This window comes from Anser anser (genome assembly GCF_964211835.1).
Source record: "Anser anser genome assembly, chromosome: 3".
In the NCBI taxonomy this organism is placed as follows: Eukaryota; Metazoa; Chordata; class Aves; order Anseriformes; family Anatidae; genus Anser; species Anser anser.
This window is the reverse complement of record NC_139722.1, coordinates 43,768,835-43,793,203: the sequence shown is the minus strand read 5'-3', so window position 1 is coordinate 43,793,203 and position 24,369 is coordinate 43,768,835. Positions and strand designations below refer to the sequence as shown.

At 38.0% G+C, this 24,369-nt stretch overlaps 1 protein-coding gene across 1 annotated transcript in view; it reads left to right on the top strand.

Moving 5' to 3' along the window:
• The window catches only part of MMS22L (MMS22 like, DNA repair protein), a 101,839-nt gene that overhangs the window by 36,484 nt on the left and 40,986 nt on the right, over positions 1-24,369 (top strand). Inside the window, exon 14 of the mRNA XM_083828714.1 lies at positions 1,963-2,472. Coding sequence (XP_083684840.1) covers positions 1,963-2,472 — 510 coding nt within the window. The remainder of the gene's footprint in view (positions 1-1,962; positions 2,473-24,369) is intronic.

Sequence of the window (24,369 nt, the reverse complement as noted above, 5' to 3'; positions counted from 1 at the left end):
TTATACAGTTGCCAACATTTCTCACAGTATTTTTTTGTGAGGGTTTTACTTTTTCATTTAATTCTGAAACATACTAATTAAGAGAGGTGCTAAGTCATGATATTTAACAGCATACATATTTATGTTTTTTTAATCAAAATTGTGACATTGCGTGTACTTACTGAGTCCTCAAAACTTTTAGTAATGATATCGTACTGGTTGTTAAAGGTGCTAACACTTAAGATTTCTTTCAGTGGTTATAACTGACTTAGATTTGTTTCGGAGTTTTTGGCTGGTTTTGATTTTTAAGATTAAGGTAGTATGTAAATAAAAAAATGGATAAAATGTGCATGCAGACCTTATAGAGCTATGTGGTATGTCTCTCCCAAAAAAGAAGGGTTATCTTTGCTATCAGAAGGGGACAATGTATGTACTAGCTATGTAAGCTTCAAGAGTTGTTACAGTCAGTAAAGTTTGGGTTTTAAAATTGCTACAACTACATATTGAAACAAATAAATTGTTATATGCTGAATCAGTGTCTTGCTTTGGTTAGTAATTTTAATTAGTCTGTTTCATTTTCACTGAAAACAAATTATACTTAAGTTTTTGTGTTGTTATAGCTTGTTACTTTGTCTAATTTAAGAGGGGGAATAATAATACACAACACACACTTTGTCAGTCTGCTCAACCAGTATTCATCACTTCTGACTTGAATAAATTAATTACACAAGTAGCAAAATTTAACAGCCTACAGCTATGATTTTGGGATGAACTCTGTTTTCAGCAGCTAACCAAGCATTAATTGATGCATGAAGAACGTAAATGCCTGTCAGTAGTAATTTACTACTAAACAACATTAATTGGATTTGCTGTAATTTTTGGTGGCTAGATTTGATAACCTCAGCACCACTTCCAACTATTTTTCCAGGTGACAGGATAGGAAAACAGCCTTTATGGATGTTTAACTACTGTATGTGGAACTCACTTTAAATTAAAGGTGAAGCATATACCCAGGTTTTTAATTGCACAGAAGGAAAGTTAAGCTACCCATTTTCATCTTATTCCTCTCTCATAAGAATGGTGACTTTTATTTAAAAGTCTAGATCTGAGCATGAAAGATAACTGCGTAAAAGATTTCTGCTTTTTGCCAGGCACTTTAAAAGTTGCGAAGTAGCAGTGCTTCTCAGCATATGACTTAACACTATTGTATAAGCTATACATCCTAATGTTTCTTAAAATTTTTCTGCTCAGTAGAGGTTTCTCTCCCAAATGCCTCCTGTTTCCTGTTTCTTTGTTTTCTCCCAGTTTCCCTGTTTTCTCCCAGACTTGTAATCCTCAATTCATACAATTGGCCTTCAATAAAGAGCAGTACTGCAGAGAAAGGGAGCTTTCCGTTAAAAATCTTCCTTCTAGTTTTACTGCAGTGACAGTTGAGTAGGCAAACTTTGGTAGTGTAACATAAGAAGAGAAATTGGTATCTAAAGGAAGGAGGGCTCCTGTTTTTTTTTCTTTTGTTTTCTGTGTGCCACCTGGAAATAACAGTTGCTAGGAAAGAAGCTTGGCTACAGCATTTGTTCACTAATACTGAGAGATACCACTTAAATTGCTTCCTATCCCAGTAGCCCTCATGGGCTGAGTTTGTATGATGTGAAGGCATGGTGTGGAGGAAACGTGTCACTGACAAAATAGAGAGTCTGTTCATCACACTGTGCTCAGCTTTCTACTGGAGGTTGGATAGGAAAGGAAGGTTAGGCTGTATCTGAGTTGAAAACTAATTTGTAGACCAGAAATTGTAATAATGTGTTCCATTAGCTAAAAGAGAAGATGAGGGGAAGGAAAAGACGATATTTACAGGGTACCTGTAAACTAAAAGCAGGAAAATGCAATTTTTGTGTATCAAGTAGATAGAAAATTTAATGCTTTACAAAACTAACTTTCTTGATTTGTTGTTTTTTGTTGTATTTTTTTTTTCTTTTAATGTAGAATTTATTCCAAGTTCCATCGGAAAAGAATGCAGGAGCTGACAGAAGTGGGGCTGCAGAACTTTTTTAACCTCTTCCTTATGCTAGCAATTGTGGCAGAGACAGAAGATATAGTGAGTAGAGTGCTGGATCTTCTGGATTTCCTGACCCCATCCGCTGTCACCATGTCTCAGAGAGCTCTCATTTGGAGAGGTCATTTTGCTTTCCTTTTGATATATGTTGAGAAGAATATGGACATTAGTGTCCTAGCGGAGAAACTCTCAAATGCTTTCCGTGACAAAGCAAAGGAGTTTTTGGTAGCCAAAAATGACTACACACAGAAACAAAATCTCTGGACTCTACTTTCAACATACATTGATGGTGTCCAAGAAGTGTTTGAGACCAGCTGCTACTTGAGCCTTTCTGAGGAAAAGTTACTAAATGATGGCTTTACTATGCTGCTGCCTGCTTGTCGAGGAGCTGAACTGAGTATGGTCCTGAATTTTCTTCAGGTTGTTCTAGCCAGACTTAGGTAAGTTATTTTGTTAGACTGTGGATATAGACTGGAATGTTTTTTGTGTTCAGGTTAAGCTGTAGTTCATACTAATTTCTTACTGAAATGGAGCAAAAGGAAAGAGATAGCTTTAGAGGACTGTGAATGGTATGTTAGATTTTGAAATCTTCCAATGCCCTGCTGCATTTAGAATTTTAGAAATGTTTCCTTACTATTTCAGTTAACACAGGTTTGCTGTCTTTGATATTTTGTAATGAATTAGTGACATTGTAGAAAGTCGTTCACTTGCCACTGTTTCAGATATTATTTCTTTTTGGCACAGGAAATTTCGAAACTATTATCTGTACTAAATTACTGAAGTAATGTTTATTTGTGGTGTTTCTTTTCTTTCCCCAGTGAATTTTCTGTTTTTCAGACTTCATTCTAATTCTTTTTTTATTTCTTTCAGCAAGGTTGCAATCAAACACAACAGTTACGGAGTCTTAAATACTTGTCTAAGGTTTGTTAGAAAAGAAGTAAATCATATTTTACCACTTCGAAGCAGTTTTGCTTTGATGTACTGGTTCAGGTTTCAGCATCTACGGTGCCCTTCAATAATAAGCATATTTTTGTCTACTGATGCCTTTTAGAGGTAGTCTTCCAGTTTGAAGCCCAAACTGCTTTTTTTTATATTTATGTTAAGAGGCAGCTATTGATCTGCCATTACTTCAAATGTGCAAGACTGAAATATGTGGAAAGAGCTGTGGAAGAGTGCATAATAGGAACAGCGAGGCCCATATGCAAGGTCTCTCTTCAGATAGGTTCTTTGTTACTGTCTAGTAGTTTGAGTGCAGCTGTCAATAGCTTATACATCCGAAGACAGCTGTTTTTCAGGCAGTCTTTTGAAAAAAGATGAAGCATGAAACTAAGTTTAGCTGATTTATTATTTATTATTTCAGTTCAACTGAATGTATTTACTGGAATAAATTGGAGACTTCAAAAATACTTTGACATTTTCTCCGTTAGCTAATACACCGTATTTGTAATGTTGCTTTTTAAGATGAAGTAGGGACACTTGTGAAAGTTGCCTATTTCATAACTTGACATTATTCTGAAGCTTTCCAAAATTTGAGGGTTATGTAGTCCTTTTGTAACATAGACAGAAGGGCACAGAAGTCTATTATAGATTTCTCAGGATGTCATGGGCAATATACAGTACGGTATTCATACCTTTTTTATTAAAAGGAGGTCTGCTTAAATATTAGAATTACCAACATGCTCAAATAGTGGTTGGCATGTCAGGTATTGTTAGAGCCTTGTTTTTAACTGTTCTTTATTTCAGCTTCTGTATTTATACGTTTGGTTATCTGCCTCTCTATCCCATCAATTACAAAGTTTAATTTCCCTAAGGTTTATAAAACACTTTGATCTTGGTGGTATGGGAAACAGTAAAGTGTTGCTGGTTCTCTCTTGCACTTTAACAGACTCGCTGGAAATAGTCCTCTGTCAACACACGAGTAAAACAGTGCTAATAATATTTTCTTCATTCAGAAAATTTGGATGACTGTGCCAACCAAAGGTGAAAGTATTATTGGCTTAACCAGACTGATAACACCTGGTCTGTTTCGAAATGTGGGAAAGGATGAAATGGCTCAATGCAATTTTCCTCCTGTTTTTAAAATTCAGACAGATACAAGGTAGTTGGCCTTTCACAAATGTGATTTTTCTGCACATTGCACGCTAATAGTCTTATAACTGTACAATAGAGAATTTACAGGTAGGAAGGAAGTGAGATCACTGATTAAAGTGAAGCAGCTCCCTCTAGGCTGTTAGGAAATAACAACTTCATGTGCCATTTTCTGCTAACCGCGGATGATGGCTCACAGGAGCATTCTTTATTGCTGATTAAGGAGCATTATGAAAATACTGACTTAGGTGCGTTAAACTAAATGCCTCAGTGTTTAAAGCTTAAAATGTCAAATAGTTTTAGCAGTCCCCTTTAACATATCTTATTGCATTGCTAGAATCATATTCCAGGTTTCCCACTTGCTTTTATTTGAGAGTATTGTAAAAATAGCAATCTTTCATTTGCAGAGTGAGGTGTAGCCAAAAGCTCTGCTTTAATTATAGGTATTCATGCTGCTATGGTTAAGGGTCTGTCAGCATTTCCATTATAAACCTTTATTTTCAAGGGTTTGTATCATAGCTGTGAAAACTTGCTCTGGGCTAAAACTTGGCATACATGGTTTTGATAGAGGGCTTGTTTTCTTCCTTTCTTTTTTTCTTAAAAGGCATCTGAAAAGAGACCCCCACCTGCACCATTTTTATACCACTGTGTTTTAAAATAACCCTTTCCAGGTATTTTCGTATTTTGTTGTCTTCTAGAAAAGTACTGGTAGCTTTTGATTGTTACATTTACCTATGGTTTTGCTATTTTTTAAAAAATTAATGGTTATCATTGTGATTATTTCAGTGTCCATATATTTAAATATAACTGACTTGTCAGGAAAACTCATTTTTATTACTTTTTTGATCTGTGGTGAGTGGATAATTGGAAACAAGATGCTACTTGCTGGCACTTCCATGTATTTGATCTTCAGAGTGAGATTCAGTATGAAGTGTAAGATTGTATTTTAATACAGTCTCCTTTTTAAAAGTGTGTGTAAAATAAACAATAAACAATCAAGAACCCCCAAAACCATGAAGTACAAGGTGCTTCCTTCCTATGTTTACTTGGAACATTCAACATCTAGCTCAGGTGTCAGTTTTTCGTTTATTTTTTTGTTTCTGTTTTTAAACAATGTTTTAGGATCCTGATTTTATTCTTCTTTAACAAAAGGTTAATGCAGGATGCTTGGCCGTGTGTGCTTTCATTTGTTCCAAATCTCTGGCACTTCCCATCATCCGAGTGCCTCATGACACAAAAAGAAACCCTGAGTTAATAAAAATACAGACATTTAATGGATTTGAGAGAACTCACTGTAAGAATGGACACAGGCTCAGGGAAATTTGCTGAGTGCCTGGAAACAGTAGGTTCCAGCATTGCAATATCTTATTCTTAAAAGAAGTGCTTGAAACATGTTAAAATGTCTCTTATTGTAATCAGGTATAGCTCTGACATGAGCTTTCTCTCATTATCATCATCCTGGCATTGGGTTTTTGTAGTGCATTAGCACTGAGGTACAGGATTATAAAAATGCAAGTGCATGCCTAGGTGTAAAATCACTGCTGGTACTCCAAGCATCTTTACTTAGTTTCAGGGAGACTTACTACTACTGATTCCCATAGGAGAAATGAAAAGTACTACAAACCTAATAACGTAAGAAACAGTAATTTCATTTTGAAAACAATTTGTGGGTATTTATGCCCCGTGTGTACTGTATTTATGCCCCATGTGTACAATGCTGAAGGACTTGAAAAGTTATTGAAAATTTCAGTGGGTACATTTTATAAGCTCTAAATGAATAATACTCAGGTAAACGTGTCTCTAATTAAAAGTTACAGTAATAATGGGGCCACGGATAACAGCAGAACTGGATGTTTCTATCTGTTAAAGCCTTAAGGTTGTGAGAGGAATCGCGATAGGAATAGGTTATCCAGTATATCTTTGCTATGGAAATGTGTAGTCATTTGTAATTTTTTTTGCGTTATACTTGCCATCAAAACACCCTGCGGGAAGCTTTCCGAGACCAACAGGAGCCTCTCCCCCGCTCTCTGTTACCGTGTAAATCAGCAGATAAGCTCATGAGGAGAATAGAAAGGTCCTTCCCCCTTCTTCCTTCTTTTCTTCCCCCTCAGGGGGTTTAGTGTTAGTCTTTGTAAAATGTATTTTTCTGATGTTGAACTTCTGAAAACTGTATCCAGAGGAGTTTGGAAGAGCATGAGCCTTCTCTTACCCATTCCATCCCACACGTATATTTTCTGTGATGTCCAAATAAGCGGAGTGTAGCCCTGTGACTAAACCACTGAAATGTTAGGAGATCTTGGTTTGGCTCACAGATCTGCCAGGCTTAATGAATGACCATTAGAAAGTCATTAAATATTGCTAGGACCTTTGATCACCTACATGGAAAATGGTCCTTTCTGACTTTGTAATATAAATCTTAAATTTGGGGAGCAAGCATGGCTGGCTGTGCTAATTTGACCTAAGGTCTAAATTAGTTTAAGGTTTGTTGTTTGTTTTTAGGTGCAGTAGTGGTACTAATAAAGTTGAGGCTTGAATGAGTGTAAAAACGTTCAGCCTTTCTGTACTTCAGAGTATAGGAAGCAAGCACTGCTTTAGAATACAGCACTGTTTCGAAAGGTTTGCTGTGTCTAAATCCTTTCGAGTAATCTCTTAGAGTTTTCTGAGGGAATTCTGGATGTGTTCTTAGCTGCGGTTACTGCATTAAGGTGTGGCTCTGAAAATTGACATTGATCTTTACTCTTCATTCTACTTTATTAAGGATTTGAGTTGCTTTTTCAGGATTTTTTGTGTGAAAAGTTAATGTTTTGTACCTTTCTCCCTTGTGTACTGAACTTCAGGTATGACTAGCTGAAACTGCAGTGTTTTGACTGCAGGTCCTCTGCTCTGAAAGCATTACTATCCGAAGGAACGAAATGGGGAGTGTAGCTGCAGTGCACCCTGTACCTCGTCCTTTGCTTGCAGAAAGTTTCTGTGCATGCGTCGCATCAGTTCAGGTTTGCAAGAATATTGACTTCCACTTCTCACTGTCAGTTTCCTTGGATCACTAGAAGGTCACACGAGAGCTGATTGATTAAAATCAATTTCATATTGGTGTTTAGGATGTAATAAAACATCTGCCTCAGAATCACTTTAAGAACGAACCAGAATAACAAAAGCAGTCAGGAAATCTTGTGATTGTTGATGCCGATATCGTTACAGGTACAAAGGCAAAGCAACTCAAGTGTAGTGCTGACATTAATTGCGAAGATACGCAGCTCTGTCCCCTGTGCTGCAGATTGAAATGCTTCTGTCTTTCGTTCATTGTATCCATTTTATCTATCAAAAATTCATTCACGTGGGTTTTATGTGGCCTACCTGACAGCAGTACAAGGCTTACTGTTGTGAAGGAGTAAATCCGCAAAATAAAGAGTAAAAGCATAGCCAGGTGTACCAAGAACCTGCCAGTTGGGACCCTGCAGTTGTTTAGAGAAATATTTCCTCCCTGAAGGACATCACGTGCAGATTTGTTTTCTGATGGAAGTGTCTCGCTTTTGAAGCAGTTTTCCCCCAAAACAGTTTTCCCTCTGTTTTCCTTCTATTATTCTTTGCACAAGGTGTAAGAATGGCTCTTCATACGGAGTATTTTTTGTTGTGGATGTTAGACAAAGAAATACTTTCACCAATAAAACCATTATACACAAGTAGCCTTCTTATCTCTTAATTTTGATTGTTTCTTCGTTACCTTACAAGATATATATATCTTCTCTCTTTAGGATATCTCTTGTCAGATTTAAGGCTTATTTAAAATGAAAAGAAAGCTGAAGCAATTTTCTTTATTCCATTTCAGTCTCCTAAGGCCTATTTCCCCCTGGTGAGCTCATAGCAACAGGGGGGTTTAAGGGAATTCAGCTTTCTGCAAATTAATGTCTCACATCATGAAAATTCAGGACTTTTTTTTTTTCTATATCTTGAAAAAGTAATACAGTGAGTGCGAGTATTATTTCTTGCCAGCGGGTGGAAGATGAATGATTTTGTCACAGTTTTACTGCTTGATGAGCAGTGTCCTGAGGGTCAGGCTTAAGTCTGTGTCACTATGCTGCTCATTACTCTTGAGCTAAATAAGGGCTGATTGGATCTAAATTGCCTAGCACATGGGCCGCAGATGAGCTCAGTGAGTAGGGGATGACCTGCTATTCAGGCTGGGAGTAACCCCGGTGTGCAAATGCTGCATTAGAACACCGTGGGAGAATGAGAGGCTACCGACCGCTGCCAGCAAAAGAAATCGAAATGTAAAAACTCTTTGATGCTGCAACGTTAGAATTTGAAATGTAGGAAGTGACAGGTTGATGGTACTTATCAGCTTTGGCTGGATTAGAGAACAGTGTCATCTTGCTTATATAATGACAGAAGAATGAAGCGAGCTCCCAACTACTTTGCGGTGCCGAGCCGCCGCTGTCAGAGTCGATGCTGCCTCCTACTGACAGCCTGCACGGGAGAGTGGAGAAAGCGGACGGGAGGATGAGAGGCTGTTCGGCGTGCGTCTGTGCCTCTGCGCTTCTGTTCCCTTCTCTTAGTGGGATGACAAACCTGACTGATAAAATACTGAGGGTTTGGGGACAAGCACACGTCACTGTAGTCTTCTAGAGCGATTAGACAAGTCTCCTACTTGTACTGAACTGTGTGTGCATGACACTGGTCCCCCCCAAAATGCCTCTCTTTGTACTCTTCCCTCCATTGCTAGCCCCGTGAGAGGAGATGATCCCTGGAGAGGAGAAGTAATTCGTGGCTGCGTGCTTTAAAGAAAGTCGACCTGTAAAGAGCAGAAAAAAATCTGAATGAACTCAAAGAGAATCCTTATGCTAACCGAACGAGTGGATATACTTGTCTTAATGGCGGAAAGTGAAAAGCAAGGAAAGCTCCCAAGTGTTGAACGCAACATGGCTTGTAGTGGTTTGGGCACTTCTGAAAGATTCAGTGGATCAGTAGAGTGATAAGCTTTTCTTACTGCTAACTATGGGACTGCCTTACTGGCAAAAGCAACTTGGCTCTCTCGTGAAACGGGTGCCTAAATGAAGAGGAGGGATAAACCTAAATGTATTCTGTGTTCTCTGTTTATTTTTGTGCTCTGCCTGGGTATATATTATTTGATTCTTCTTCTCCTGGGATGCTTTTGCTAATAATGAAGTTTCTTCCGTGGCTTAAAAACAACTTCCAGTTTGCTTGCTTCTGGGTCTTACAACAAAAAAGGAAGAGAAAAGTAAACAGCAGCCTCACAAGCACAAACAGTTTTACCACAAAATGGTGTGAGTCTGTGGGAATGAGAGGGAATATTTCCACAAAGAACCTAATTAGTGTAGAAGATTCAGCGCTGCTTGGATGGTGTTCTAAGTGTTATCAATGTTTAATGGCTTCACTTTGGATCACAGAAGATGAGGAACTGTTTAGCACAACTACTTGTAGTTGATGTAAGCATCTGAGTTTGTCTGAAATACCATATTTTTGTCCACATACAAGCTCACTGTGTTTAAATGGACAGCAGAAACAGAATTTAAAATTACTGTAGTATCTTGAAGAACTTATCAACAAAAGGAAATACAGACCAACTATTGAATTTGGGAGAGAGGAAGTCTGAAACAACACGTGGAAAGCTCGACATGGCTGCCATGCTGTCAAAAAATATCAGGAACCATGGTACGTATGCATGTACCGTGGGCTGATAGAAACAAAGGCGATGTTATCTACATCTGTGGTTGGTTAGCTGACATAGCTGTTACCCTGGTCTGTCCATCCTACCCTTTCTTGTAGGTTTTGTCACCCACTCAGCGCAGATGGCAGCAAGATAAATTATTTTGTCCCTGTCACTAACACAATTTCTGCCTGGCATATGGAAGACAAACAAAATGATTTGTGAATGGTAGTTCAAGTGGATTTCCTAATAACTTAAAGGAGCATGGGATGGATGCAGTTCTTATATTTTGACCTCTATTTACATGGCTATTTACATGAATTTCTAAGAACATAATGGCTGTAAGAAAGTAATTATTTGAAATTTGACTGAAATCTGCCTGTTGGATAACTTTTGTGGCAGTGCCTTTTTCGTGCACACAGCCTGTATGGTGTTAGGAAGCGGGGCTTGATGCGACTCTGCTTAGGAAAAAGAAAAAATAAAATTAAATATTGTTGTGAAGTGTGTTAATAAAACTTTTGCAGGTGAAATATAGGAACTGCTTGTTCCTTTCTTAGCTGTAGTTCTGTGCACAGTTCTGAATGTGTCAGTTTGCAGAGCATTTATGAGTAAATTGAAGAGTGGGGAGCTTTGCAGAAGTAAATGATGAGAGTAGGAAGTTTGTAGAAGTTTGAGGAAATTGGTTTTAGTTAGGAAAGATTGAAAGGAGATGTGCTAGAAGTTACCCAGTATGAAAACATATATTGCAAAGGCAACACGTTGTCTGTTGTTCTCTACGCCAGTGGAGAAGGAATTGCCTTCATTTGTAGCAGAAGCACTTTTGTTTGGTTATTTAGAGCAGGCTGTAAATGTCAGTGCTCTGACAGGCTGCAAAAAGTAGTTGTGGAATCAAATTATTATTTTTTTGCACTTGTTAGAGACTGCATTGGACAACCAGTTGTCGGGGTAGTCTTTGTAAGCTGATCAGTGCTGAGATGAACTCCTTTAGTGACTCGGGGTGCTCGCCAGCCTTTCACTTGTTTCTGTGACTTGAAATAAAGGAGTTGCTGCTGCTGCTGCTGGTGATGGTTTAGTAAGGATGCCTCCTAAACAGTGTTCCATGATTTTCCTTACAGAACAAAACCTCGGTGAAACCAGAAATTGATGGGTACAAAAGAAACCAGACCAGAGGCTGTCTGAGGGGGGCCTGTACCACATGCACACCACAGTGGCTCTGTGGAAGGTTGTGCTGTGGTTTTATGTTCAAGTATGGAAATCTGTCAAAAAATGACTTTGAAAATGCTTTTTTAGACTTTTTCTAAAGAAAAATATTTGATCCAGGGCATGTGGGTGTGCGTTGTCATGTTTTATTTGGCTTGGAGCAAGTCTAAGTGCCATTAATTGCCGATGCTTAAAAGCTCCAGCTTGCTTTCCAGTGGTACTAAACACTGAAAACGTGCCTGATAAGAAATGATCCTGAAATAGTGGGCCACCCTGTCCTCCCTAGAAACAAAATTGGAAGAGTCGAGCATACTCTGGAGCGTGTGCATCATGCATCTTCTTGTGTTCTCGTGGGGTCCCTTCCTGACACTCTTACGGAGAGGAGCAAATGGAGGAAGGTAAAAAGAGTTTGTGGTTTATTTAGTTCTCTGCTGAGCTGGAGGTACTGTCTGTTCTCTCCTCTTTTTCACAACCAGAAGGCCCTGTTTATCTCTGATCGGGGTTAATTAAAGCCTTAGGGCAATGCTGAGACCCTGCCAATGGCTGGAAGGTACAGACGTAATGGAGGCTGCAGCTCCTCACTGCAGGGAACGGAGGGGTAACCGTGGGCTGCCACTGGCTCTGATAGTACAGCTGTGCTCATTCTTTCCGAAAGAAAATACAGGAGTGAACTTTTTTTGCCAAATAGTTCTGTGCGCTTGTTAATCTCTGGCTGCTATCAGAGTGGCAGGAAGCCTCTGCTTTGACGTGTGTGCTTGCAGATCCATGTTAAGGAGCAGGACCCTCTTGCTTCTCTGTATGGTAATGCAGTGACTACACCTGCAGCCTCAGGAGCATGCACCACAGCCTTGAGTGTGTGCAGTCTTTTACTGAGGGGCAGGAGAAGGGAGGAACAAGCAACTACACAGCCAGGACAATGAGGTTTCCTTTTACTGCTTTTTGTGTCCTTGTTTTACCTAGGGAAAGTCAACAAGGAGAAGAAAAGCAAATATTTTCATTGGCATTCTTTGTTTGCTTGGACAGGAATAGATTGATTAGCTGTTGGTGGTGTGCATTTGAAAATACTTGAGTGTGCATTCCAGGTATCTACCTAAAATATTTTAAAGCTGCTAAAGATTTACTCCAAGGGAATTTCTCCGATTCACACCATGCCTGTATATTCAGGGGTATTCTCCAATGGCATTATTTGGGGAGAAAGTGCTGTGTGTGTACGTGTTTGGTGTGTTACATTTACGTGGAGTTTGGTATTAGGTGCAAAGGTGACATCAGCAACCACCATGATCATCTTATTTGTTACATAATAATTAACTATAGCACAGCTGTGATTATCCAAATGTCACAGGGAATATATTCAGGCAAACAGGGGACTTTTTACAATGTAATTATTAGACATTGGGGAGACATGACCCTGTTTAGGGTAATGGAGGCATGGTATGGTTAATTGATGTTAGGACAATCAAACTTCTACCGTTTCAGTATTCCGGGATTCTAGGATTTGCTAGAAAATGTCTGTATGTTCTTATGGAAAAATAAATAAATAAATGAATAATAACCCCAAGAGTCAATCTTGAAGTTACACTTGCATTACCATGCTGCACTGAATTACTGATATGATTATGTGTTCAGAAATCATTTATATTGTCTATAAATCTTGCACATCTTACATCACAGGGAAAATTCCCTACATTTTGACTCTGAGTATTTTGTAAAGGCATCTATTTTTCTAAGGCATCAAAAATGGCTCCTATTTTTTAAGTCAAACTCAAGAATTTAAGATGTTTCCTGCAACCAAGAAACTTTTGTTTTTATTTTTTTTTCTCTAAAGAGAACTTCTGATATCTGTACAGTATGAGAATTACAACAGAGAATACAGTTGATGACATCCAGCTTCAGCTTCTCCGTCTTCTCCAAGTTTAGAGTATGAGGACATAAAACAATTTAATTTCATTAGAGTTTATTAGCATTTCTATAAAAGCATTTCTACTGTACTGCCATGGTACTGAACTTCTAGAATTTCTAATAGCTCAGCCCACCCTTTGGAAGATTTGCATTGCTCCTGTCTTACTGAAAGTTTTTCTCTAGCTCTTGTTTTTTTTTTTCCTTCTTTGAAAGAGGGTAATTTCTGAAAACTCTTCAGCAGTCCTATCTCCATGTAAATTAATACTGTAAATTCTGCTGCTAGTGAGGGTGGAAGGAGAGTAGTAAGAGTGGGTGGGGGGAGAGAAGAATTAAAATCATTCCAATAAATGGTTTAATTTATGCCTCAGCAGTTAAGCATGCTCCTGGTTAACAGAAATACCCTTCAGCTACACAGGATTTGGGAGGGTTGGAGGGCACTCATTTGCACATAAATAGCCATTAACTGATAAATTCCCAGAGGTCTCCTGTTGCATGCTAGTGGTTCTGACCTACTTAGCTAGCTTAAATTTGTTTTACAGAATTATTATAATTCCATCCTTGGTACTTAAACTTTGTGATTAATGCATGCCTCACAATACAATTAAAGTATAATTACACAGTTTTACAGTTTGCTATCATGGTGTTATTATTATTACAAAGAGCTGGATTTTGCAAATATTAGAAGAATTAGGGTTCTGATACCCATCACTTTGCTGTTATTAAGTGATTATGTTAAATGGGACCCCTTTATGTCTGAAGAATGGAGTGGAGAGAGGGGAATCATTAACTAACACATCAGATGTCTTCTGTGTGATTGAGGAGGAGATGTGCACTGGGGTCTTTTGCACATCTGTAGATGAGAGGTGCAAATACCTTTTGTTTATCTCTGCCAGCTGCCTGTAACATGCTCTAGCACATCTGTGCTTTAGTGCTTAAAAAAAGCTTCACAATAAACATCTCCTTTTTGTAATCTGTTACAAATCATTTCCTTGTGTTAAACATCTGATTGTATTGTACTTTATTGAAGCTTTTTATTACAAGAACAGTTTCTTTCATACCCTGATTAAAAACATTAATGAACAGGTACAGAAGTCCTGCAGATCTGTATAGCATAGGTTAGGATGTGTGTACGCAAAGACGATACAGATCTTGTGCTCCGTAACTTGGAGCAGTTCCCTCTGAGGGATCCTGTCTGTTGTACTCACGTGCATGAATGTGTTTTATATTCATGCTGGCTGCAAATAGCAGTAAGTCACAGACACTGCTGGTTTTACCTTAGGTGTCAGGGTTACCTGGCCTCCCCTGTTTTTCTGGCCAAAGTTGTTTCTGTGGCAACTGTTCGTTCTCCAAAAAGGAGTGATCCAAGACTTGTTAACGTGACTTGTATGTGACACAAGAATCACTTCTGCTCTGGATAATTCTTTTTTTCCAATGCAACTGCACCTGAAAATTTTGACTTTATGTTAACAGGTAATACAATTACTAAATCAAAGGAGTGCAAATGTTTTTTATAATATTGGGCTATTGCAATGTAAGTTACAAATCTAATTTTACTTTCTTTATCTGTGAGTATGTGTTATATTGCTGACTTCACCGTTGGGAAATGGAACAGCTGACACCTTTTCTGAATTACACTTTATGCTCTTCTAAAGCTTTTAAGGTTACACTCTGAAATTTTTTAACTATAATTGCACAGTGGAAACTCCAGACTGTCCAGAAATCAAATGTTGCAGCCTCAAGTCTTATTTGATTCAGTGCCTTGGGTTTCACTATTGCTTAGTTTAAAAAGACCTGTTGCTTTTGTGGTTTTTGTTTAAGAGGGGCTATTTATTTCTTTAACAATGAAAATATTTCTCCTTCCTAATTCCACAAAATACAGAGTAAAGGGCAAATAGAAATCTTTTTCTTAGAATGACTCCTTTCTCATCTGTAATTTTAGTCTGTATTTGTTATGCTGCTACAATGATATAATCTCAGCTTTCGCTATTATCATCTGCTGTCATTAAGCTCAGAAAACATTGGTCATTATTACTGATGCATGGAAGCATATGAGCAGGTAGCCAGTAATTACGCTTGGAAGACTTTAGTATATTATCGGTGCTTCCTACTTGAATATATGTGAATTGGTTTCATTTCCAGTCTTTAAAAAAAAAATACTGCGTAGAAGAGATTTAAATCATTTTCATGTGGCACAGCAAAAATGCAAAGGTGCATTACCAGAAAGAAATGGTCAGCAATAAGAGCTGTTTTGCAAAGTTGGCTTGCAACGTCTACCACACTATGTGGAGAAAACAGTTATCCTGTAATAATAAGACTAATGAATTCAAAAATCCATTGATTGAACTGGCTCTGGGTAGATTATGTTCAGGCTTGCTTCAAGGAGAGGAATTTATGAAATGTTTGCCGCATCCAGCAAGCACTGCTGCTATAATACAGCTGCCTCCTCAGTGGTTTGCTTTGATCCTGTGGAATGAAAGGACAGGAGGATCAGCTCAGGTCTAAATGAGATTACAGCTGGTTGGGCAGCTTATCTGGTCTAATGCCAACTAGTGTGGCTTTGCACGTCCTAAGGGGTTTACAACAGAAACTGTTTATTGAGTATCATCGGTTTACTCAACACAAGCAGGCTAATCCTTCCCAGCCTCAGCGTGTTGTAGGATTGTGCATGAGCCAAACCAAAAGCTGGTGTAGCCAGGGCCTCCAGAGCCCTTTGTCTCGCCTCATATTGATTTTTTTTACCTGTGTTAAAGACAGTAAAAAATAAAAACCAATAACCAGCCCTATTGTGAGCAAAAGGTTAATCTGACCTAAAATCTTACAAAAGCATCTTTTAACTCTAGAAGGGATGGCAGCCTTTCTCTGACTTTTCACTCGAGGGATTTTCTAGTTTAAGGTTTTGAAGAACAAGATAGGAAAAACAGCTTAAACATTTAACTCCGTGTATCTCGCAAGGTCTCTGAAATCTCCCACCAGCTGCGTAGCAAACTTTAAACAATTATTCCCAAGTAGCAGCCGTTCCTAACAAAATGTCATCTTTCTGTGGTACCTGATGCCATGTAGTAAGGGGATGACATGCTGAACATAGGGAAAGAGTAGTGGGAGCTAGTAGGTGTCCAAGGATCGTGCTGGCTTTTCTCTCTAGTGTTTATTATGTAAAAACATCAGAAAATACATTGATCGGCTGCTTTCTTAGAAAGGTAATTATTAAGTAGGTGAATGTGTCATAAGGAGTCTAAAAAGGTACCAAGCAGGCCCATAGGGGCGGAATGGTTTTAAAAATTAGAACAGAAATTCTGGACTGAAAGTTCTTACTCGTAAGCAATAACCTTTTCTGTTCTCATGTGAAAGACAAAGGAATATTAGGGTTTAATAATATTTTACTGAGCATGTTTCCTCTCCGAGGCGAGTCTCTCTTTTGGAAGGCGTAGCAGCATGTGTCACATTATTATATATAAAATGCTTTTTATAGTATAGGGAAGGAATAGATTAAACGTTGGGAAGAGTAGTAACAGTATGCAAGAGTAGTAATGGTACCTTTGCACTGAAAGAAATACCATAAGTTGTTGAATCTGCACTGTTGGGATTATGCAGGAATCGATTGGTCACCTGTATTTGTATACTGTATATATTATAAGGAGTGGTTAAATCAGTTTTTCCTTGACACAGGGAACAGAATTTGGTGACATACCTGCCTGTCAATACATGTGGCGGACTTAAACTGGGAACTGTTTCAAAGACTGCTGAATACTAGCTGAAAGAAAAGTCAGCAGTAGCTTGAGGAAATATGAATGGCTGTTTTCTGTTTACTTCACCTAATGGGAATTAATGTGTATTTTAAGGTATATGTAAGCAGAGAGGTTACCGTGGATACCATGGGGGTATAGGGAATATCGCATGGGGAAATTGCTAAAAATGATATTTAAGATAAACATGAACTTTACTCAATATTTAAACCTAATGGACAAGATGTGTACAAGTTGAAAATGTAATATTTATCCAATCACTTCCATTTTATCAGATCTGCTCTTAAAGCAATAGGTTGCTCTCATGTAGTATTACACTTTTAGCACATTTGGAGATAAAAGCTATTGTTGGTGATTGCTTAAACTCTTTGTTCAATCATCTGAACAGTACAAATCAAAGCATTTTGTCAGACTGTGAGAAGTTTCGCCTAGATAATGCTTCCCACACACACAGGTCACCAAATAAATTATGTGCACGATTTTACAGCGTAGCTGGTGCTGGAAGTTAAATGGATGCCCAGTGGTAGAACTCGTAAAACATTTTCCTGTTAACACTACCGGGCAGAATTGACATTGTTGATGGTAGCTTTGATCTAATAAACCATCAGTTCTAACAGTGATTTTTACTGTGTTCAGAGGGGATGATGGTAAAAGTTTAGCAGGCCTACAGTTCCTGAATGACAGAAGCCTACATTCCTGAATGACAGAAAATTAGCTCTGCTGTCTATATTACCAAATGTTGGGACCAGTGTTAGTCGGGGATATTTTCTACCCAAAGTAATCTCCTTCACTAAAAAGATACATTACTTGAACAGCATCCTTTAACGCAATAGATACTCCGTAAAAATAAAAAAGATTTTGCAGGGAGAAAGTACAATATTTTGTTTTAGACTTCAGAAACAAGGTACTTCGTTGTCTTGAGCACAAATTTGCCTGCCTTCCTGGTTTCTGACATGGAAGGATTTTTCCTAAACAACTTACAGTATATTATTCACGGCAAGCTGCTAGGGGGTATCCATATGCGTACAATTTTTGATTTTCTGCAAAGATAGAGGAGTTAGGAGCAGAAGAGTTTCATTTAAAAACGATCAAAAAAAATCCCTTTGAAATACAGTTCCTCTCTGTCAGTCCTTTTTTAAATTAAGAGAAACACAAACACCTCAAAGTATTTTCTCAGATTTCCTATCTGAAAAATAAGAAAGGCATGATAATAATCAAGTGTTAGGCTTGCAATGTAAGGCAGGTGTGCTGCTGGAAATTATGTTCAAAATGTCTGAAGAGGTAACTGAGTAATAGTACTTCTTTTTTGCTTTCAGTATTTGGGGTTTATGTTTTGATATTGTTCCTTCATTTCCCCTCCGGGCTGTGTGTAGTTTTCCTCAGAGTCCATTTCGCGTCTGATTAGATCAGGAAATTTCAACTCAGAAGACACGAACTCAACAGCTGGATTTCTACAGCCAGGATGGATGTTTTACCCGATTCTCTTGTCGTGTATTTTAGCGTGGATGAAAACAAGCTGAATGAGTGAAACTGCATGTCTAAATGCTGTGGTAAAGGAAAACATTTGAGAGAGGTGATGAGGTTGTCCTTGGTGAGTTTGTTCCAAGCAATTTGCCAAACTTTGATTTCCATAGTTTGACCAAGAAGAATTTTAATGATCTTCACACAGCCATAAGTTTACTATCACATCTTTCAGATCATAAGCTTTTCCAAATATATTCAAATATATTTTCCAAATATATTCTTTTCATCTGTTTGAATGAAACACCATGAGCTTAAACACTGACCCATTTTAGTACACAATGTGGCTGTCTGACCCCTGGTGTGGGAAGTCCATTAAACTACTGGGCTATGAATTCTAAGGGAGTCTGCTTAAAGTCAACCCATTAAACTTTATTTAGTTATTTATTTAGGATAGCTTTACTGTGTTAAAAGTTACCTTTTTAAAGTATGCAAGCTATATTTTACAGAAAATATGAATCTGTCGTGTCATTATCATTGTCAGCTGGTGTCATCCATATCTTGGAGTCCCAGGGAAGAGCTGAATGTAGGATACTTTTTGGAAACTATATAACTTCAAAATGGGTTTCAGCACTGACCTGTCAAAACGAGGTGGTTGGCATTCCAGTCATACTGCGTAGTTTTCAGATCTCAAGGAATTTGTTTTCTGAAGAAAAGACAGTAAGGAATTGGTAAAAGAGGCTTAACTTGTAAAAAAAAAAAATAAATCAGAAAATTTATTGTATCAGGAAATGAGCTATTGTGTAGCTGTAGATGCATTTTGCTGCCCTCCTGGTGTTCTGGAAGAATTTGTTTCATATAATTGTTTTATAAATAAGCAGCATACTGGGTTCCCAGTACAAGAAAGACACTGAAATACTGGGTTAAGTCCAGCAGAGGACCACCAAGTTGATTACGAGTGTGGAGCGCATCTCCTGTGACAGGAGGCAGAGAAAACTGAGTTTGTTCAGCCTTAAGAAAAGAAGGCTTGGATGGGAGGTGTAGGGGGGAGGCATTATATTTTCTACAACAATATAATGGGAGTTAACCTCTGAGATAGAATCAGACCCTTGAGACCATACAGGTATGTACGGTGGTAAGAAGCAATAGACTGAGATCGTGTTGAAGGAAATTCTTATTAGATGCAGGAATAGGATAGTCAAACTTTGGAACAAATTTCTAAGTGAGGTGGTAAAATTTCCTTTTGTTAGTCATTCAAGACCGGCCTTGCTTTGAGCTGGGGTTGGACCAGCCCCAGAAACCAGAGGTTTCTTCCAACCTCAACCATCTTTCTTTGATTTTTCAGTAAGAATGGAGAACGTAGGTTTTGTGGTCAACAGTATTTATTGTGGGCAGGACTGTTGCCGATAACACCAGGACATTGCTTAATGTGCGGCATCTTTTTACAGTTATGAAAGTAAAGAGTTCACTAGGAAGGCCTTGACAGGGTTGAGTGGATCTTTTGATGTTGCTCTGATGGCAGGAAGGAAAAGATGTCATTTTGTTAAAAAATAGTCATGTGTACTGGCAATGACCGCTGTTTCCAGTGGAAAAAACAAACAAAAAAAACAGCTTATACTATCTTTTCTCTGTATGACAGATGCTAGAATTTGTGTTCTTAATGGGGTAGGAACTTGATTAGAGATCATCTGAAGTGATTTAGACTTTGTTCTTTCAAACATAAAATACTTTGGAAAGCAAGCTTAGCATTGAATTTTTTTTTAATGTCCCTATCATTTAAAGTTATAGAAATGTAATTGCAAGTTCTCAGTAGTTTTCTAACAAGTATTCTGTATAAAGGATGACTCCGTGTTTAAAACAAAACAAATGAACAAAAATCCCCAAACCAAAGGGCGACCTTCCTTGCAGTCAGGGCTGAGCATGGAGCTCCCAATGACTCCTATAGGCCCTTTCCGTGTTGTGAGAGGAAATATCTGTCATATGGCATTTACCGTCACAGTGCTTGCTAACTTCTTGTTCATTCAGTAAGTCCTATTGATGGTGGTTAAGAGTTTTGTGTCGTTTTTTCTTTTAATCTCCCATCAGACAAAATGATGTGCCTACAGACTGCCACATGACCGAATGTCTGCTTCTTGTAAAGAATATTTCAATTGCGTGATGAACGTACTTTGAATCCTACACTCTACTATTTATGAGTCAGCATGTGCAGCTAGCTCACTGCTTGCTCCTGATCCATTTCCAAGAGGATCCTCACAAAACAGTGCAGTAGAGGATGATACGTTTACTGTTTTCAAGTTCTGCGTCTGATAGGGGAACTTACTGGGGAATTTTTTGTTACGTTGGTCAAAGCTATTGTAGTACTAGGACTGGCTCTCCTGGGTCCTGAGAAGATATTCTGGATCAGCAGAGGAGGGTAGCTATGTGCCTGTGGGTGCACATGTTCCAGTTTCTGCTGCCTGTGCATTAAAGATACCATGAAAACCTCAGTCTTAGTGTATGCCTGTGTAGGACTGGGGGGAAGCCAACTCGCCTCAATAGCGGTGAAGGCAATGAAGGTAAATTGCAGTTGAGCTCAAATTAGCTGCAGGATTTTGCCGAGACTTTTCCACAAGCTGAAACGTGAATGAGTTGCACAGTATCCGCACAGGTTATGTTGTCTTTGATGCTCTTTCAACCTTATCTTAGTTAAATGTGGTTAGCAAAAGACAACAGCTGTCTGGCACAAATTTGCTGGGGTGGCTGAAGCGGACATAATATTCCCTCCCAGTAGACCTAGCCAAAGTAGTCTAGCGCATTTGTTGCTTGCATTTAAATTACACTCCTAGCAACTTGTCTTTTTGGCGATGTAGTTACACCCTTTGAGATTAAGGAGAGAGTGCTAACTAATATTCTGCAGCTCTGGATGTTTGTGGGTTTTTTTTCTGTACCTTTGTGTTTTAGGGTTTTGTGTCTCTTGTTAATAACTTTACTTTGTCTTTGAGCGTAATAAAGATGTTGGGGATTTCTTGTTCTCCCTGTATATTTTAAAAGTCTTACTGAGCACACACAACATGCTGCCCACAGCTAATACAGGGTTCTCTATTACTGTGCTTAGCTATAGAGAGGATTATATTAAACTCAGTAACCTTGCTGAAGCCCCTTTGTACATTGCTGCTATTGATAATCTTCACATGATTCAACTGCAGTTGAAAACCTTTTATTCAGAGCATTAACGCTTTCCATTCCAGGGAAGGTGAGAACCTCTGATCTCAAGAGATGAGTTCTGTGACATGCAGATAAATACTTTTTATTAGTGTGGTTCTGCAGATGTTGCACTGGACACTTCTTCAAGTGGACATACACAGGGAATACTCATCATTTATCTATGTCCTAAAAATGAATTAGAGGTTAACTAAGGAACTTTTGCTGTCTGCTGATAAAATGCTGAATGTTTTAAGAAAGTATTACATATTTATTTTAGAATGCAAGCAATGTTTTAGAGTAATTTAAAAAAAAAATAAATCCTAGCATTCTGCATCTGAAAATAAAGAAACAGTATTACATCTGTGCCAGTAGACTGAAGAAGCAATATAAAATGCAGTGAGATTTTCTATCTCTGATGAATACAGGCCTATTAATGAACACCTTTTCTCTGAAATTTGAATTTAAATTCACAAAAAATTATTAGAACTTATTGCCCTGTCTCCAGTATTGCACATTGTAGAATCACATTTTTGGTGACACTTGCTGGATTTAGGATTTAGGGAATCCAGCCTGTAATGAATTTGAAGCTTGATTTCCTTTTTCTTTTTCCATTAATTTATTTTGAGCTAGGTCTTTTTCAAATACTTGCTATTTCTTGTAATTAAATAAGAGGTGGTTTTGGTAGGCTGCTGGCCCATTTCTCCATTTATTTATCTCCATCAAGCAACAGATGGAAAATTCTTTGTAGTGTTCACACGACAACTTTCAGTTGCATCTCACGATTATGGCATCTGTTTGGCCTGGATCATTGCAAGTCTCGCTGCGTCCACAGTCATCTGGGAGAGTCAGAAGGACAGGACAGGCTCATCACATTGCATTCTCCAGGTCTCTTTTCCACCATATAGTGCATGGGGGAGAGGTCACTGAAGGAAGAATGTGATGAAAGAAGTGCTATAATACAAGAGAGAGAGATGGTTGTGCTTGGAGGTCACTTCATTGCTGTTTTTTTCTCTTCTTTTTTTTTTTTTTTTCTGAATTAAACTTTTCAGCATTTGCTGTCTGCCAGCTTTCCTGTTTGAAGGACTTCCATGTTTCTTCCTTCAACTCCGTGAGTTTTGATACAGACTTTCTAATCCTCTTGTCTATGTAAAATCTGGTGATGTTGTCCTGGGAACTTTTGTCGCCCTCCAGTAAAGGGTGGGAATGTTTGGACTTGGACTGCTTTAGCCCTGGCACAGCTTTTGGCTTCCAGTTTAATAATAATAATAAGAGTATTGGTGAGTTACACCTGACTATTGAGTTGCCTTTGTCACCTCCTATGTGCACCTCCTAAAATTCCAGAAGGATAAGTCCCAAAAATGAAAATATTTAACATTTCAAAGGATGTAGAATCATAATACTTGTGCAAGAGGCAGAAAATACCCATGACAAAGTTAATTTTGGACTGTGACCTCCTGATGGGAAATGCTAAGAAAGATCATCTTGCTCAGCCCTATATATCTAGAATGGTTAAATTGCAGTGGGTGCTTTTTTTGTAGCTTCTACCATGCTCAGAAATACTACAGCTTGACAAGCTAACACCTCTTACTTTGAAAGCTTGGTTTAAAAACTTCGAAATGGATTAGGTCAAGATTGCTTTTACTGATTCCAGTGATTGCTTAATCCAGGAAAAAGGGGCAATCAAAGAAAAGTAACTTTGCTGGTTAATTGTCATAACATATCATTGTTTCCATATTGCTGTGGGAGAATAGACTGTCTTAAAACCTGAGACTTTCAGTTCATCTTTTTTTTTTTTTCATGCTACGTGCTTTTTGTACTGTTACACTTAAATCTAAAGAATTTAGTGAAGAACATAGCTATCAAATACCTCTGTATGAGTTTGGGCAATGAAGAGCCATGATCCTTGAGTCAGATTTCTCAAAAGAAGTAGCTGCCAAGTGATGTATTACAGCATCTGTTGCAAAATATAATATGCTATGAGCATTTACTTATAATTTGAGTAGAGGATGTTTTCCATTTTTGCTTATTATAGGGTCCATTGCAATGGTTGTTTTTTGTCATAGTTTTTTTAAATATTACCTTAAGCTTGAAAAGCTTTATACAGAGTGCTGGTTTTGATTTACTTTTTAGTTTTATGTCGAAATGTAGCACAAACAAATGCTTTTAATTGTGCAGTTGACTGACTTGTGGAAGATACATAAAGCAACCCTCACTCCCTCCCTAAATAGTCATAAAATATAGTTCCTTGTAAGGACATTAAATAATTATACTGTCAACAGCTAGGGAACTTAGCTCTTATGATTTTTCTAATTACTGACAACTTGTATCATATTTACTAATACACAGTCAGGTAAGGTGAGAAAATATTGCTGCTGCTGTACTCACATTACAAATTTAAGAGGATCTGTCATACTCTCCCCACTCTTTTGTAAGTTTTGGTGAATATCCCAAATAATGTCTGAGAAATGAAACTTGGCTTTAGTCTTCAAATCACTTTAAGGAAAGAAATAGTTGTCAGCAGTGGTTAACTGTTCTTAAAATATTTGTATTTTAAATAGGTTTATGTAATTTCCCGAATATGTGTAGTAACTAAGCAGGATCATTTAGTTTGAGGTGTTTTCTGCTGATATTGTTTAACTTGGAAAAGTGACCCTGAGCTAAATTCACGTCTGTTTTGAGTGCTCATGGGCATTCGTTGGTTTGATTGGGGAAGGTTATCTGGATTTTTAATAAACTTTAATTACTCTCCTTATATAAATTGTCACATTAGAAGCTTAACTGTTGAGTATGTTCTGTCCATGACCACTAACAATAGGAATATAGTAGGTTTTCCACTGAGATTTGAAGATTTGTACCCTCGATGAAAGACTTGGAATGGCTCCATATAAGCCTACTGGATGTTCAGTAAGAAAGAGGGTGCGGTCTGCTGCTGCTCAGGCAGTGACTGATGGGTGGTAAATTGAGAGGATCTGTAGCCTTTTATTTTATCAGTAAGCATTTTTTCAATTAAAGGAACATAATGCAAAATATATTTTAGGATGTTTAGGGGCAGTGTTTTCCTAATGTGTGTGTAAAAAAAAAAAAAAAACAACAAAAAA